At 41.8% G+C, this 17306-nt stretch overlaps 1 protein-coding gene across 8 annotated transcripts in view; it reads left to right on the forward strand.

Moving 5' to 3' along the window:
- NECTIN3 (nectin cell adhesion molecule 3) overlaps window positions 1–17306 on the forward strand; it is a 198791-nt gene that overhangs the window by 124667 nt on the left and 56818 nt on the right. For 4 of the 8 annotated variants that reach the window (XM_065588390.1, XM_024103460.3, XM_065588394.1 and 1 more), the window contains 3 exons: window positions 288–405; window positions 1442–1483; window positions 9758–9909. In XM_065588390.1, the coding sequence (XP_065444462.1) occupies window positions 288–405; window positions 1442–1483; window positions 9758–9909 (312 nt within the window). The remainder of the gene's footprint in view (window positions 1–287; window positions 406–1441; window positions 1484–9757; window positions 9910–17306) is intronic. The other 4 variants (XM_005283612.4, XM_065588388.1, XM_024103461.3 and 1 more) reach the window with 1 other exon arrangement.

Here is a 17306-nt window from a genome sequence, read left to right on the forward strand (position 1 = left end):
TGGCATTGTTGATGTAAAGACCATATAATTATCTCAGCTTGTTTCAGTTAACAAACTGAAAACTAATGGGGCCCACTGATTTGCTTTAAGCTTTTGATGCCAACCACCTGTGTATACATGTCATTTACTAAGCTTTCCAGGTAGGACTACCACTGCTCATTGGAGATTAAGCACTACCATACCGTTAGTTAAATACAACATGTAGACATGTCATTCTAAACAATGCACGTCTCCTTTTAAAAAACTTTGAGTGAGTATTGGCATGTGAAATTCTACATATTTTATAGATGCCCCTGAAGTTTCAGTAACTGGATATGATGGAAACTGGTTCATTGGAAGAGAGCATGTTCAGCTCCGGTGTAATGCTGATGCAAATCCACTGCCCATGGAATTTACATGGACCAGGTTAGTGTTCATGAAAACCAAAGATGAATTTTTCCATTTAAGTACACAATTCATATTTTAATAGAGAGTTTTGAAAGGTGTTACTGGTTTATGACATAGTGGAAACTAGGCCCTTTCACTGCTTCTAGCTTGTCTGGTTCCAGTACACGACTAATACTCGTTATGTGGTTAGAAATGACTGCTATTGAAATATGTCCCATATTGATGGATCAGACATATGGATTCCTACAGGTGGATGTTTTAAAGGAAAACATTGGCCTTATACAGTTGATGGCTCCTAAGGAAAGGGGAACAGTAGCAACTGGGGTGGGAAAGTACAAATATAAAGAATTATTGTTACTCTGAAGTCTGAACAGTTACCAATACTTTTTAGGATAAATCCATTTATTTTTATAAATGGAATAACTTCTTTGACAGATGATTGTGATATTGAGTTTCTTGGGGTTAGTGTAAGATATTGCAAGCACCTGTTGTCTATCCTTCCTCTTCCGTGTGAGTTGGGGACGTGTTCAAAGCAAAGACCCAAAACAACTGGATATTTGTTGAATAAAATTATATAAAACTGATATTGCATTCCAAATTGGGTGGAAAACACTTGAAGTATCATTTCAGTCATCAAATTTACCATGCCCTAATAAAGAGTAAGGCACTGTATCTACTTCCAAATAAGATGCATGAGATGGCTTGCCTCATGACTCGAAGTTTAAGTCAATCTGTGTTGATATCTGGTATCTTTGTATGGCTTTCTGTTGTGTGATAAAAGCTGTATTTTATGAATGTCATATGAACTGGATGGCTTTACTGTGAGTCCATCTGTAGTCTTGCATGTTAAGTACATTCCCCTGGAGGGAGCCACCTGAAGCAAATATACCTCTATCCCAATATAACGTGACCCGATATAACACGAATTTGGATATAACAAGGTAAAGCAGTGCTCCAGGGGGGTGGGGCTGCGCACTCCTGTGGATCAAAGCAAGTTCGATATAACATGGTTTCACCTATAACGTGGTAAGATTTTTTTTTTTTGGCTCCCAAGGACAGCGTTATATCGGGGTGGAGGTATAGATGTCCCAAAAAGGTAACTTCCCTTTTTCCTCTTAAAGAAAAACTTGAAGTAACTTCACTTGGTCCGTCTATCTGTCTGAAACAAAGAAAATAACTTGTGTGTGAGTATTTAAGCATATGTAATACACAGTAATAGTGCTGTGAGAATCACTGATATATGATCATTAAAGATCAGTTGTGGTACCACTTTGTATTCTCAAGTTGCTTCCTGGATCAGTTAGAAGAAAAAAGACATCGTTTTAGCTTTGGCTTTGTCTACGCTGGAACTTAGTTGGCAAAACTTTTGTCATTCAGGAGTGTTAAAAAACCACACCCCCCCGAACAGCAGAAGTTTTACCAATGAAAAGCGCCTGTGTGAACAGTGCTTTGTCGGCAGGAGTCGCTCATTGCACAACTTTTAGCAGCACGACTGTAGGGGCACAGGCATGTTGCTAAAAGCTGCGTGGTGTAGACATAACCACACATTTCAAATACTATTTTAAAGCTAATAATAAACGTATAACCAAAGTTTTTTGAATGGAACCTCCTAAACGCAAAACAAAATATGCTATCCAACTATTACATTAAAAACTTAAGAAACAAATCAAATGAAGTAGTCTCAATTAGATCACATTTAAACCAGCTTGATTTAAAAAAAAAAATCACCTAATACGAATTGTAAAATCTAACAGAGTGGCTGTCAGTTAATCCCCAATTAAATTTCATTTAAATCAAGTACATCCAATTTTAGCCTGGCTAAACTGCTCCACATTGATACAATATAAATTTGAACCAATGATCAAACCATAATCACAAAGGCAACGCAAGCTACTTTTCAAGATGATACGTGCAAAGTGGCTCATTGTCTCTCTTCTCCAACATGTTATGATTCATGTTAAAAGTAATAAGGACAGATAACTAATCTAGTTTTAAAAGATATTTTAACGTTCTCAGTAATAGGGGCTTTCATACACTTAAACCAATTCCCAGATTTAATTTCATTCCTCATGTGGTACAGACAAGTCCGATATGGTTTGTAAAAGCAGAAAACTTAATTTCAATAAATTGTAGATGAAGTTGTATACAAACTTCTTGTAATAAACTCTTTGGCAGAAACTTAATCAGTATAAGAATGCCAACTTTAAAAAGTTGAGGTAGCAATTTATTGGCAGAATACTGGGCTACAATGCGAAGAGTCAGAACCACTGTTATGCAAGGGTAGAGAGCTGGGTCATGGGAGGGGTATTTACTTGTACTTCTGAAAAATGAGCTAAGTAGTGCCATTTGGGGAAGGCGAAGGTAGAATCTCATTTGTACCTCTTTTTCCCAGAAAAAAAATTCAGTTACAGTTGATTTCAAATCTAGTTTAAATTCTAAATCATGCTGTTGAAGAAATACAGAATTGATAGCTGTATTTTTTGCATTTTGTTCACTGAATTTTAATGTGAAGGGGGTATGTACTATTGTTAATAATAGTAATAACACGTGCTGAGCAATCTTAATAACCTGGAAGTAGATGGACAAATCTGTACATAGCGAGGTTAATGAATCCTTGTTTGGCTGGGAAGATGAAGACAAATGCATGTGTATTGCGGCAGCGTGTTGTGTTCCTGCAATGAAATGACAAAAATCCATGTACAATGAAAAGTAACTTAAAATAAACAAGTACAGATTTGTGACTGTTTAGCCATTTGACTCGTATGGTGGGCAGATTTTGTGAGATTGGCAAGCAGGATAGCTATTAAGCTGCAGAAATAAAACCATTTCTACAGTTGTCTAGCAGTGACTGGCCTATAGTCAACAAGATCTCAAGTGAAAGAATGTCTGAGGATGTTCATTCACTGTACATACTGAATTTCTATGGTATTGTTCATGAAAAGTACTTGCAGCATGTGACGTTGCATGGCAGATTGACACTTTACTCATGGGAATAACACACACGCATTCTTCTTTGAGTAGTGTCCCTGTGGGTGCTCTACGTCACTATACTCTGCCTGCCATGCACTCTTGATCAGAGATTTTTGTCAGTGGTATCAGCAGGTCTGCACCTAAAGCCTAGACCCCCTCATACCCCAATAAACTCCCTGTGGCTTGCAAGAGTGTCAGTGTCCAGTAACTGAACTATGCAGCTGGCTACCCTTTGCTTTCTTATGCCTTTTTCATTTTAGTTTTTTTAGTTAGCACAAGTTCAGGCTTTGAGAGGGTTCACCCCTTCTCGCCTCTGGGTTCTCCCCTCCTCCCCCACTGGTCCCCCAGCCCTCATCCACAGCTCACGTGTGGGTTATGCCCAAGACCCTGGACTTCAAACCTTTCCATATGTGCCACAAGTCCTTCCCTTGTAGTGATGGAGATTCAACCTGCCTGTCTGCTGCTTGAGAGAAATCCACATTCCCTCTAAATGTGAAGTCTACTTAAGATTTAAAAACAGATCTAAAAAATTGAGGTAGGAAAAACGTACATTCCTATTTATGCGTGCTCTCTGAGATCCATGGCGTGAGTCACCCCCCAATACATTGGGTCCATTGAGCTCTGCTTCGGTGGTAACCAAAGAACCCAGACTCTCCAAGAAAAGATCCCATTCTCCAGAATCAGACAAAAAAGGGAAAGTCACCTCCTTGATCTGGGTCCCAAAGACCTCATCAAACACAGCTCTTGCTGAGGCTCCCTTTCCTGCAGTAGCATACCTAGAGGTTATCTAGAGAATTTCTGACACTGGCATCTGACTCTGCTTCTGAATGTCAAATTGAAGGCTAAGTCCTTATTGGTACAGTCTTCCATCGCCAGAAGTGAAAAGTGTACCATACCTATTCTGGTGCTGCGTCTCGCACCACCCCATATGCTTACTCCTGAGGGAAAACATCCAGACGTCCCGGTACTGTCCAAGCTCCTATCTCACAAAGACCTCTGAATCCTCAGAGCCCAAATCACCATTATTGAAAGGTACTGAGAGATACTCCCCACTGGTACCAACTCATTTCTCTGAGCTTGCTTACCCTCCATCCTTTTTCTTCTATGGTGACTCACCCTCTGGTACTGACACCGTCCCCATTCAGGCTCTTTGAGAGCTATTTCAAGCTGGCACTGTTACAAGATTCTCTGGAACTGCCTCACAAACCTCTTTCTAACCCCAATATTTATGCATGTGCAGGTCTCCTTCTGGGGCCCCGTATCAGTCTGACTATCAATACCTACACCATTTTCCCCTCCCCCCCCCCACCCCGATTTGGATAACTTCCTCTGACTCAGAGGTGTCTATACGAGGTTCCTCCATCTTCCAACTCTTCTCCCTAGAAACTGACATTGAAGAAGGAGCTCATAGCAAGAAATACACCGGTTACCGTAGCAAGGATAACGTTGGCATCTTGCATTATTCCTTTATGCCCCATCACAGTGCGCTTGCTGGAACCCATGGGCTTCTTATGGCAACCCTTGTTACGCAAGGTGCTATCTCAAGAATTTGCTTCAGGAACATCAACCAGTGCATCTAGGTTGTGCTCCACAGACACATCCTCTACAGCAGGAACCAGTGGAAGAGGAAGAAACCTCACCTTCCTGCAAATCCTGCTCATCAGATGAGGGTCATGCCTAGCTTGGCATCCTGTCCTAGTGACTTTAAGGCCTTTCAAGATTCCTGAAAAGGGTAGGAGGCACCTTACAAGTCCTGGTAAAGGAGAGTTGGATTTCCTGATACTCCTTGTTGGATAACCTACATTCACCTCAGGGCAAGATTGTCTTGCCCATCTGTGAAGCTTTGCTTATTCTATTCTAAGTGCAGTGAACTTCAGCCACTGTTGCACTTCTGTATAGATGAGTCTACAAAAAGTATTACATCCCTCCCAGAGGCTCAGTATTTATTCTCGGGTGGTCAAGGCTGCTAACAAATGGAACAGACCACATTAGTCCTGTTCAACATCATCGGACAAGGAGCTGAAATGATTGGATCTGCTGGGTTGTAAGAGCTGCTACTTGGCCTCCTGGTAGTTCAGAGTGGCCTGTTAATAAGCCCTGGTGGCTAAATGGGACTTCACTTTATTAAAAATTTTCATCTTATTGCATTTGTGGCTCAGGAGCAGAGAGAACAATTTCAGGCCCTCATTACAGAGGGTCAAACAGTTGCCAAGGCATCTCTCCAGGCTTTGTGCAATTGTCAGTTCTATGTTCTATGGTTATGGCAGTAGTTATGTGCCAAGCTTCCTGGCTGTGGTCTTTAGGCCTCTCCGGGAGGTACAAAATACTATAGAGGACCTTCATTTTGAGGGCCCCCAAGTTGAGTGACAACCAGGATGGGTCCCTCCATTCTCTGAAGAACTAAGTTCTCTAGGCATCTTCAGCAACCTCCCAGCCAGTGACTTCTTCAAAGTGTCTGTTTTGACCCATTGGTTGAAGGTGGTAAACTACTACTTGCTGTGGATCTTATATTGCACTTATTCCCCTCCCACCCTTATGGGGATTCTCTCTTCTATTACCTATCTTTCTGGGAGCTCATCACTTTGCTTCTAGGATCCATCAGTCCAGTTTTCACAGGCTTCTCCATCCAGTCCAGCTCCTTACCACCCCCTTCCTCTTTAGGGACTCTTCTCACAAAGACTTCTTAAGGCAAGAGGTAAAATTCCTCCTGGCTCAGGGGGGAAATTGAACTTGTTCTGTGAGACTCTATTGAGAAAGGATTCTGTTTCATCAGGATAGAATTCTGTTCTTGGTATTTTCTTGTCCAGAAGAAAAATGAGGTGTGGGGGGGCGGGGGGGCACCAATTCTGGACCTCAGGACTTAAAACATCTCAGTCTGCTCCTGATAGTTCAGAATATGACCCTAGGAATAATAATTCTCTCTGTCTGGGAGGCTTTACTCCTTCAGCCTTCAGAATTCTTGTTTCCATGTCACCATTCATCCCTCACCCAAGCAATTCCTGTGCTTTGTGGTAGGCAAGGACCACCTTCCCATACAAAGATTCTGCACTGCAAAATTTATCAAGAACCTATTCAACCTCTTCTCTCCTATCCAGGAACTAACACGAGCATGGGACCTCATTTTTAGCTCTCCATGCTTCGAGGAAACCTCCATTTGAACCTATGGAGTGTTGTTACCTCATTCAGTTGGCCCTTAAGACCTTATTCCTCTAACCATTACTTCAACCAGGAGGGTAAGAGCTTGGAACCTTGATGGTGGACCCACCAAATACAGTGCTCTACCAAGATGGTGACTTACTTCTTAAGTCTCTTCTGAATTGCATGTTAAGCAGGAGATTAACCTACCGGTATTTACCCCAAGCCTCGCTCTTAGAGAAGTAGTGAGCCACCATACACTTGGTGTTAAAAGAACTCTTGGCTTTTACCTTGACAAGAGTAGGCCCTTTTGGGTTTCCCCTAGACTTTTCATCTCTGTTGCAGAAGGAATAAAAGGGGACATCTGATCTGCACCCAGAGTCTGCCCAAATGGGTTGCAGGTTGCATCCTCTTATGCTATGAAGTTGCATTATTAATCCACCCTCCTCCCCTGAGTTATTGCTCATTCCACCAGGTCTCAATCTAGCCCCTTTCAAATATATACCCATTTCAGACATTTGCAGGGCAGCCACCTGGTCTTTGTCACCCATGTTTTACCAGCATTACCCTCTTTCATGCCTGCCTCCAGGACTGACATGGCCTTTGATGTTGTCCTGTGATCCATACTGAATCCACTTCCTCGGCACCCGTTCCATGATGGGAGTCTGCTGACATGGAGCACCCCTAGGGACACTACTCAGGTAATCTCTCCTCTTTCTTTACCTTGTACAGTAACTGGAGTTCTTCCAGAGGTATGTCCCTAAGGGTGTGCCACTACTCACCATCCTTCCCCTCTGTCTCGGAGTCTTTCTTGAAACATTAGTGGTTGAGGAGAAACTGCACTGGCATTGGGTGTGCCCCTCCTTATATATTCTTGAATCAAGGCACAAGGTGTTTAGGGTTCCGATGTGGATTCATAGACACTGCTGATTGAAAACTCCTATCGAGAACAAGGGCATGCGCATATCCTGATGTGGAGCACCCATGGGAAGAATGGGGGCACCTTTCAAAGAACTCCAGTTACTGTACAAGGTAAGTAACCTCTCCTCTCCTTTTTGGTTAGTTGTAACCCTTCTATGCCCTGAAACCATCTGATTTCTTAATTAGCAGTGAAGGATCATATAAAGGTGCCCCTAAATGAAAGTCTCTCAGCAAATTAACAAAAAAACAGGTGGCAGAGCCAATACATATATGAAATCATACAGGCTGTTCAAGATACAAATGAGTTAGTGTTAAGCACTACATTGAATGCTGCAAATATACTCAGAAAGCTCTTCCTCCTCCACACATTTGAGTTGTAGGCCCTTGATATTAGTCCTGGTCTCTTTCTCTATAGATAGTATGGAAGACAGGCATTTTCACTTGCATCAACCTTGCCTGTACTAACAAGATAAGGAGCTGTAGGTGGTCCTTTAGGCTTTGTAACTTTGTTTCTACAATCATCTGTTTTTCTTAAAATATTGCTCCCTAGTCTAAACTTTCAGATAAATCCTGAGACATAAATTCAGGTCTTATTAAGCCCAAATGTATTATCCTGACTTTGAGTCTGACTTCCAGTAATGGTGATTTGAAGGACTGAATTAGTTAAATTGTGTTGTTAGCAGTAAAACCATATTGTTACTAGTAAGAAGTCTTTTATTAAAAATTTGACAGAACTTTGCTTTAGTTTCAGACCACGTTATTCCTTAACTTAATTCCACTGGTGTGATTTGGAGCTAAACTGGTGATTAAGTTGGTCTGTTTTAAGATTGCTCATTCTTGGAATAGTTTTTGGAAAATGTGTCCATCCAATCCTTACTTGAAAAAGAAGGAAGATAATTTATTCACAGCCTATAAACCTGCAGAAGAGCACAAAAGACTACTCCTGAGGGCATTTTGCGCCAAAAAATTCTGCACACAATATTTTAAAATTCTGCAAATTTTATTTGTCAAATGTGGAGGCTCCAGCATGACATGGGGAGCACAGGTCACTGGCTGCACAGAGGTGGAAGATCACTGTGCAGCTCCACCTGCCCCCCCGGGACACTGACTCAACGGTGAGGCTTTACCCAGCCGTGACATAGTGCAAGGACCAGGTGTGCCCTCAAAACACACCCAGAGCCCTGCCCCTATGTGCCAGGTGCCACAGGTGTGGGCAGGCAGGATCCAAGTGTGGAGGGGCTTAATGTGGGGGGATCCAAGTGTGGGTTGAGAGGGTTCTGTGTGGGGCAATCTGAGTGCAGGAGGCTTAGTGGGGGATCTGGGTGCGGGGAGCATCTGGATGCCCAGGGCCTTGTTGGTGGGTTCTGGGTGAAATGTTAATGGAATTCTGCAGAAGAGTCCAGGTGAAGGTGGTAGGGGGCTCTGTGTGAGGTGGGGGTGATAAAACTCGGTGGGGAGGCTTAATGGGGTGATCTAGATGCTGGGGGCGTTGGGTTCAGTGGGGTGGGGATCCAGGTGCAGCTGGTTGGGGCTTGGTAGGGTGGGGATCCAGGTGCAGGTGGGTTGTTGGGGTGGTCCAGGTGCAGGGGGAGTGGGCCTAGTCGGGAGGGTTCTGGATATAAGGGGGTCTGGATGCACGGGGATTGGGTGGATGGGGGAGCAGCTCCCTGTACGGTGATCCCTCCCTCTGCAGCTGAGGAGCGATGGGTACAGGAAGTATGGGGGGCGGTAGGGGGAGAGGAGGGAGTTTGCAGAGCTTCCTACAGCCGGGGGAGAAATCTGGGGGTGGATCTGACATGACCCCAGATGCCATGCAGAGAAAGAGGAAGGCCTGTTCTCCCTAGCCCAGCCGGGATTAGCAGCTGAGCCAGGCGCGGGATCGGAGCCACCAACTGGGTCTTCCCCGGTCCTGCCACCTTCCCCACAGTGATTTACCTCTGCCGGCTGCCCTGAAATGTACTGCTGGGGAGGGTTGCGTGACCGCTCTTATGGCTTTCCTTTGCTTCTCCCATCAGAAAGGCGTTTATCTGCGGGGAAACAAAGAAATCTGCGGGGGGACATAAATTCTGCGCATGCACAGTGGCACAGAATTCTCCCAGGAGTAAAAGATTCAAAATTCCAACAGGCTTGTAATAGAAACAAACAAATTGACTTGACATTGATATTGTTTCTTTAACTGAAAGGGCTTTAATAATATACCAAAATAATTGCATTCCACAGAGCAAGCTATTTTAAACAGAAAATAATTATAGTTGAACTTTTTCAGATAATACATTTTGCATTTAAATTTCATTGTGTAAATTCTGAGAATGCTTACACTGCTTCCAAATATTGTCTAATTCAGGTTGGATGGGCAATGGCCTGAAGGTTTAATATCTTCAAATAATACTCTGCATTTCAACAGTCCATTGACGTACAATTATACTGGGACTTATGTCTGTAAGGTGACCAATTCCCTTGGACAAAGAAGTGATCAAAAGACGATCTACATATTGGGTGAGTTGTTGTTGTTTCTCCCTTCCTAATATGCTTTGTTAAAATACTGTGTCAGAAATTGGACTAGGTATCTAGTTGAATGTGGGTTAATTTTTTTTTTTTTAAGCCATGTTATATAACAGGTTACCTAAAACTCAGTCTTTGATTAAAGGTAATATAAAACTGGGAAGGACAAATGGAAATAAACATTACCCTACTAGTACTGATACTATTTCAAGGGGCTAATATCATTGTTGTGTCATGCATGCTGTCTGTAAATTGTAGTAATTAAAAGGACCACAGTAGTGTCTGAGACTCTATACCAGCTCTAAGGCCTTGGCTACACTTACCAGCTAGTTCGACGGCTGGAAATCGAAGTTCTGGGTTCGACTTATCGCGTCTAGTCTGGACGCGATAAGTCGAACCCGGAAGTGCTTGCCGTCGACTGCGGTACTCCAGCTCGGCGAGAGGAGTACCGCGGAGTCGACGGGGGAGCCTGCCTGCCGAGTGTGGACCAAGGTAAGTTCGAACTAAGGTACTTCGACTTCAGCTACGTTATTCACGTAGCTGAAGTTGCGTACCTTAGTTCGAATTAGGGGGGTAGTGTAGACCAAGCCTAAGTGATGGTGGTAAAGATAAGGAAGTAAACCCTACGCCTCCTAAGAGCAAGTGTTTCCCTCCCTCCTTGGTGAAGACAGCATTGTTGACAACATCCATGCTACCTAATTTGAGATGAGTTGACTAATGGAAGAGATTTTAGCTGGTAAGGAATTAAATAAAATTGCAGAGTTAGGGGGAGAAAAGAAATGTTATAAAACCCAAACTTAAAACACTTTCCTGAGGGAGAGGGAGTCTGGTTTTATTCCTTTATCCTCAGCTGAGCTGGTCAGAATAACAGTGATGCCTCTCACTGCTCATACACTCCTATAAGCAAGCATAAATCTAATTACAGGGGGCAGAAATGGTTAGAGCACATTGCTCCACCTGCCCCTTCCCATCTGTGTGGTGGTCTCTTGTGGGTGGGGTATTGCCACAGCTGCTGGCGGACTTTGTTAGTATTTAAATCAGGAAAGCACTTATTAGAGTGCTGGCTATGATAAAGAATCTCAGTAGCAGACAGAAGTGCCATATTAACATAGTATATGTTCCTTTGAGTATAGCAGCATATTGAAAGGGTACCATGGCTTAATGAAGATATGTAATAGCATCAAAAGTAGAGCTGAGACCTAACATTATAATATTATCATGATGATGGGGGTAAATTAAATGGAATTACTTAATGTAATCAATAGGTACAAATGTTTCAATTAACGGGTGGTAGCAGTATTCAGAACATTAACTATAAATTCATTATATTCTTTCTACGTTCTCGAGGGCCAATCTTCATGGTAGGTCTGAATCCATTCTTATCTCAGTAGCTACTATGCTGGTGGCAAGTGATAACTACTGATTCAGCCTGTAGACCACGGAGAGTGAGTAGTAAAGTAAGTGCCTCTTTGGCTATTGGAGCAGAAAAATTATCCTTCTTGGAGGCTGTGAATGGAGAATGAAATTGAGCAAGATGGCACCAAACAATGTACATGTAAAACATTTGAGGTCACACCCTCTGTATACCAATTACATACTTGAGCAGGCTTCAGTACTTCATAGCAGCGTGGCACATGCTGGTATGTTTCAGAGCAGGTTGACTATAATCCAATGGGAATAGGAGGAAAAGGTGAGCAATATTGAACTCAGAACGCCTTAATCTGGCTTGGGGAGAATTCAAACAATACTGTCAAAGATGGAATTTCAATATTTGTAACTAAATTTGTATAAACATTATGCAAAATATTGGTGTTAAAAAACCCTATGAAAATAACATTTGAAGAAGCTCATAAGTATGTATATACAGTTCGGTGACACAAAAATAAATTTGTCCTAAGTATCAGTTATCTTCTTGGGAATAAATCACCTGTAAATTGTTCTGTTATACTCTGCTTTTTTGTCTTAGTTGAACTGTTATGTTACTGAAGACAGCTAATGCTTAATTGGAAAGGTTAACTAAAAAGCTTTGGAAAAACTGTACAAAACCTATTAAGGTTTTTAAACCTTCCTATGTATTTAAAATCAAATAAACCATTTAAACAGAGGTGGTTATTTTGTTAAAATGGTAGTTCAGAACTATTTTAGTCCTTGAAGAATTGATGACAAGAATACCTAACATATATGAATGGGAACTGTAATCCTTAAATCTGTTCAGTTGCTTGTTAACTATTGCAGAAGAAATCAGCTGGAAGTAGACATACAAGGTATATAAAGGAAAAGATTTTAACTTAATTAAAAGCATTGATGTTTTAGAGTTACTGATGCTTTCTGATCATGATTTTTGCAGTAACTTTTTATTTTAACCTACCTTAATGGCATAAAAACATTTTTAAAAATTGCTTTACCTATAGCACTTTAAGTTACTGAAGATGAAAACTCTTGAAAAATTGAAATGGTTTTGTATTCAAGTGAATCCTTGCATTTTATCAATAAAACTAACAGCTCACTTATACTACACATCTCTCAGGCATGAATACAAATTTTTGTCCTGTTAGCAGCATTGCAAGAAAGATGAAACTTGAACTTTTTTAAACAGTACACTAAAATAAAGTTGCTGCAGAATCTTCAACTGCTTGACGATCCCCATTAAGTGTGAATCAGTCTGATTACAGCATTGAATTTCACAAAACTCAACTATGACAAGATATGTGCAACGATACTTGAAATAAAAGCAGTTCAGCAGTACCTGAACTGCTTTTAAGTTAACTTAACACTTAAGTCCAGTGTTGCCTTTTGAGCTCACATGTCACCAGTTAACACTGGATATCGTGGTGAAAAAGTGACATGTGAGCCACTCTAGGAAAGTTAGTTACCTCAGTGGTGTGGTATAGTTTAGTCTAGGAAATTAGTTACCTCAGTGGTATAGTAAAAGTTTAAAAAACAAAAACAAAACCCAAATCTTTATAATAGACCAGTGTTTCCCAAACCTGGGATGCTGCTTGTGTACGGAAAGCCCCTGGCGGGCCTGGCCGGTTTGTTTACTTGCCCTGTCCGCAGGTTCGGCCGAGCGCGGCTCCCACTGGCCGCGGTTCACTGCTCCAGGCCAATGCGGCATCCCAAGTTTGGGAAACACTGTAATAGACCATTGACAGTATCTTGGCCGACATATGGGAGGAGTAGCTAAATCCAGAAGGAACAAATGTATTCAGAAGTACAACATGAAAACACATTAATTCCAACCTGAAAGCATAGCTTGATTTCCCATTCTTAAAACAAGACACAGGTTATCCTTTCAGTCTCTCCACTTACTGGCTTTTGTAAACATATCACAGCGGGCTCAAGAGCAAATCTTACAATAGGTTTTCTGATGATTTCAAAAGTGAACTCGAAACCACTAAAAATATCCATTTAAATTGGGCTGTTGTAAAGAGGGGCAAACATATTGATACCTACTGTGTCATAATTTTTTTTGTAAATTTTAAAAAGAAATTGCATTTGCTGTTACAGATTATAATGCATAGAATCTGAACGTTTAAATATAGTTGAGCTTAAAAAACTAGTTACTGTGGTTTTTAATGAATAGATTGCATCTATTGTTTAGACACATTGAGCATAATGTGGCTGCAATCTTCGTAAAGTGAAATAACCACAAAATTATAAAATTACTTTGCTCCCCTTTTTTCATTTCAAAGGTAACCAGGGTTCTTAGACTTTCAAATGGGATTTTTTCTCACTAAAAATCTGTATTAACTATATCTTAAACTATTTCAGTGATCTTAACATGCCTGACCAAATCTTCCAACTAATTATAAAAAAAAAAAAGCTTAAAATCTCAACAGTGCATACCGGTCTGGAAGAATGGTCAGAAAAACTTGCCAGCCAGTCATTAATCTGTAGGTAAAAAATCATAATGATGGTGACTTAAGGAAAAGCACACCTTACTTGCTTGTCCAAAAAAAAAAAAGTTATATCTAACTGAAATTTGAAAGGTGGTTGAGCTATACAGCGAGTACAAAAGAAATTGCTTGGGTGTTAATGTATATGTTTGCAAATATACATTCTAAGGTAAATTGAGGTAGATACAATTGTCAATAGAAGTATTAAATCCTGTTTGTCAACTTCTGTAGACTAAGAATTTCATTCAAAAACAAACTTAATAAACAAACAAGAAAAGTAAAAATCAGATTAAACTTCAAGTTGATCTGTTTCTGTGCAGTTTCCTAAAGTAGGAAGATGAAAGGGATTTGGAACTGAGCTTAAAGTTTGAGGATTTTTACCTGATCACATATCTAGCACTAAAATGCCTTAATGTAAGTTTGTGTGGTGTGTGGGTTTTGTTTTTGTTTTTGTGGTTAGATACAGTAAAGAGCTCATAGCAGAAACAATGTCTAGTGCTGCACAGCTTCTCCTTCACACAAATGAGTAATGCCTTTCAGCTGGAATTCAGAGGCACTCCACCGTTGCTGGAGGTTCGAGAACTGAAGCCTGCCTTTAAACTCAGGCCACCAGAAACTATGCTACTTTTGCTGGAACTCATTTTGTCCCATCCACTTGGTTTACATTTTTACTCGTATTTCTCTGATTTTTGTAATCTTCTAGCACTGGTCTCTCTCTCCTCAGATTAGAGATGCTCAGAGCACTAAGAGTGTAGTTTTCTGGTTTCTCCAGTACAGCATCTATCTAGCAAGTTCTCTGCTCCCACCACAACTCTAGGAATAGCTCTGCAAGCCTGGAGCAAAATCTAAGAGGTGCAGCTTTTCTGGAACATCAGAGGGCACGCTCTTAATGGCAGGGTGTGGTGCTTTGAGTTGGACAAGCTGGGTGGGAGTCTTGATTCCTGTCTGAAGCCACAGCTCTGCCACAGCAAGGCTTTCTCAGGAGCATGGAACCTCTCTCAGCCTGCTCACGGAGGTAAGTCATGCAAATTTGAGAGGCTATGGGTTGCAAAAATACGGAAGTAAGCATCCCCTTCACAAGGCAGCAACTGTAAAGCTTCCAACATGCAGATAGGAGATATCAGGTGCTGGCAAAGGGATTTGAGTAACTTTTCCAGTGCCTTGGGTCATAGTCCAAGCTGCACAGGAAAATTCAGAACAAACTTGGCTGATGATCAGAGAATAGGATCCTGAGAAACTAGACTTTGTCAGAGAAAGTATATTCCTCAAAGTCTCTAATGCGGAGTTGCTAACTACCATGTACTCCTAGCAAACTACAAGTCTTATATGGGATTAACTCTTCTAATTAACGGACAATGAATATCAGGAGCAGCTAAGATCCTCCGTGACTGAAGGGCAGCTCACCACTACAATGGTGCTCTGGGCAGCATTGGATGCAGTGAACTTGGCAGCTAGGACCATGGTAACTGCAGTGACATGAGATGGTGGTCCTGGTTTCAGATGGTAGACATCCCTTCTGAGGTCCAAGCGACCATAGAAAAAACTGCCGTTTCAAGGAAATTAGCTCTTCAGCATGATCACAAATGAGGCAATGCACTATAAAAGAAATTGGAGAGCGACAGCCATTTCTCTAGGGCTTTATGTATAGCCCAGCTTCTGCATATAAGCCTCAAATGCTTCAGTCCTCTTTCAGATAATAGTCCCCTGACTTGTGGCCTGTATCCCTCCAGAGCCATCTAGGAAACACCAGTGACTTAATCCATGATGCTCATTCACCATCTTCTTAACAGACCTGCAAGAGGGACAAGTGTTCAGGAAATAGTTTTGATGGCATAGTTAAGATCCTGGCTGGACTACCTAGGCATCCATCCCCTTTTCTGTTTGGCAATTGCTCCTGTTAATTCAAAGAAACTTAAACTGGGATTACCTCGGACTAGTGGGACCTCAAGATAGTAAATGAGTGTTATAGCTAGTTGTATGTTACTCTGACCCCTACTCTTATCCCCATCTCTCTTCAAGGATCCTTCATCATGAGATGCTTCTAGAACAGGAAGTAGACTTCTTGTCAAAATTCGGAGTGGTAGAGGAGGAAACTCAGAGGGAAAGGCATGTACTCCAATTAGTAATAGATTCCAAAGTAAAAAGGTGGGTGGACACCTATCCTAGACCACTGATGTTTAAATGCCTTCATTGTCATTGCATGTTCTGGATGGTAACCCTTGATTCTTCTATCCCCTCACTGGATCCTAAGGATTGGTTTGTGGTGCTGTACCTGGAGGACGCTTTATATCCACATCTTAATCCTCCCAGCAGTTTCTGTGGTTCATAGTAGAGAGGTCCACTATCTGTACAGTGTTCTACCCTTCACTCTGTCTTTGGCCCTTCAGGTATTTTACCAAGGGCCTGTGTGTAGTGTTAGCATACCTAGGGAGTCTGTACCATGAAGCTGGCTGACAGGTGTTTTTCCACAGTGGGTCAAACACTAAACTTAAAAGACCTTAGACCTCTTAGCCTCCCTCGGCCTCAAGGTCAATCAAGACAAATCCACACTGACACAAAGCATCAAATTCCTAGGAAGCTGTGTTAGACTCCAAGTTGGTGATGACATGTCTATTGCAGTTAAGGAGTCCAAACTCTTCCAGTTCTTATTGGCAAAGGATCTGTGAGCAGTAGAAGTCTCCTTGGCAACGATGGTTGTGAGGACTCTTACAGTGCCAGCACAGCCCCAACAGAACAATGCTGTTAATGATAAAAACACTCTCTTGGGGCATGCGTACCAAGAGCAGAACCGATGGACAAATACTTAAGAGAATTAAAGTTACTATCAGTTAAGTAATCATTTTACTTTGCTGCTGATGATATCAGCATGGGTCCCATGACCTGTTCTTCACCCATTTCTTCAATCTTCAGCTACCATGGGCTTCGAGTTATAAGGGACCTGAGGGAGGGTCACGGCCATTCCACTCCTTATGCCCTGGCAAAGGAGCATGAGGCGGCACGGGGCACATGTGCAGCCCTCATGGACAGTGTTAATTAAAAATAAAAAGTCATGTACGGTGGGATCTGCACTGACAGCCTCCCAAAACCCCAACAAAAAGCAAACCCACAGTAAGTTACTTGTAGTTCAGAAACTTTTCTACCCAAGGTAAATTCTTCGAACAGATCCTGGGAAATGGCTGTCCCATTGTTTCCTTCCAGTCTTTAGCAGTACATTTGAAGATGCGAAGGCATAGCTAGGCATTTCTAGAGCTCTAAAGATATCTCAAGCATACACACCATAGTTGTACTGTGAAGCGCAAAGGCCCCGGCATTTTGATTGAAGTGAGATGTACAGAGTGCTTCTAGGTAAAATGATAAAAAATTGAATTAGTTGGCATGTCAAGTGTCTGGGAAATGATTCATGGAAAGAACCAGACTTCCTGTACAAGGACATCAGGTGACATTTTGGGAAGTGAGTATCTGAGCTTTAGCTGGGGAAGATCTGCAAAGTAGGTT

This window comes from Chrysemys picta, chromosome 1, assembly GCF_011386835.1.
Source record: "Chrysemys picta bellii isolate R12L10 chromosome 1, ASM1138683v2, whole genome shotgun sequence".
Lineage (NCBI taxonomy): Eukaryota > Metazoa > Chordata > Testudines > Emydidae > Chrysemys > Chrysemys picta.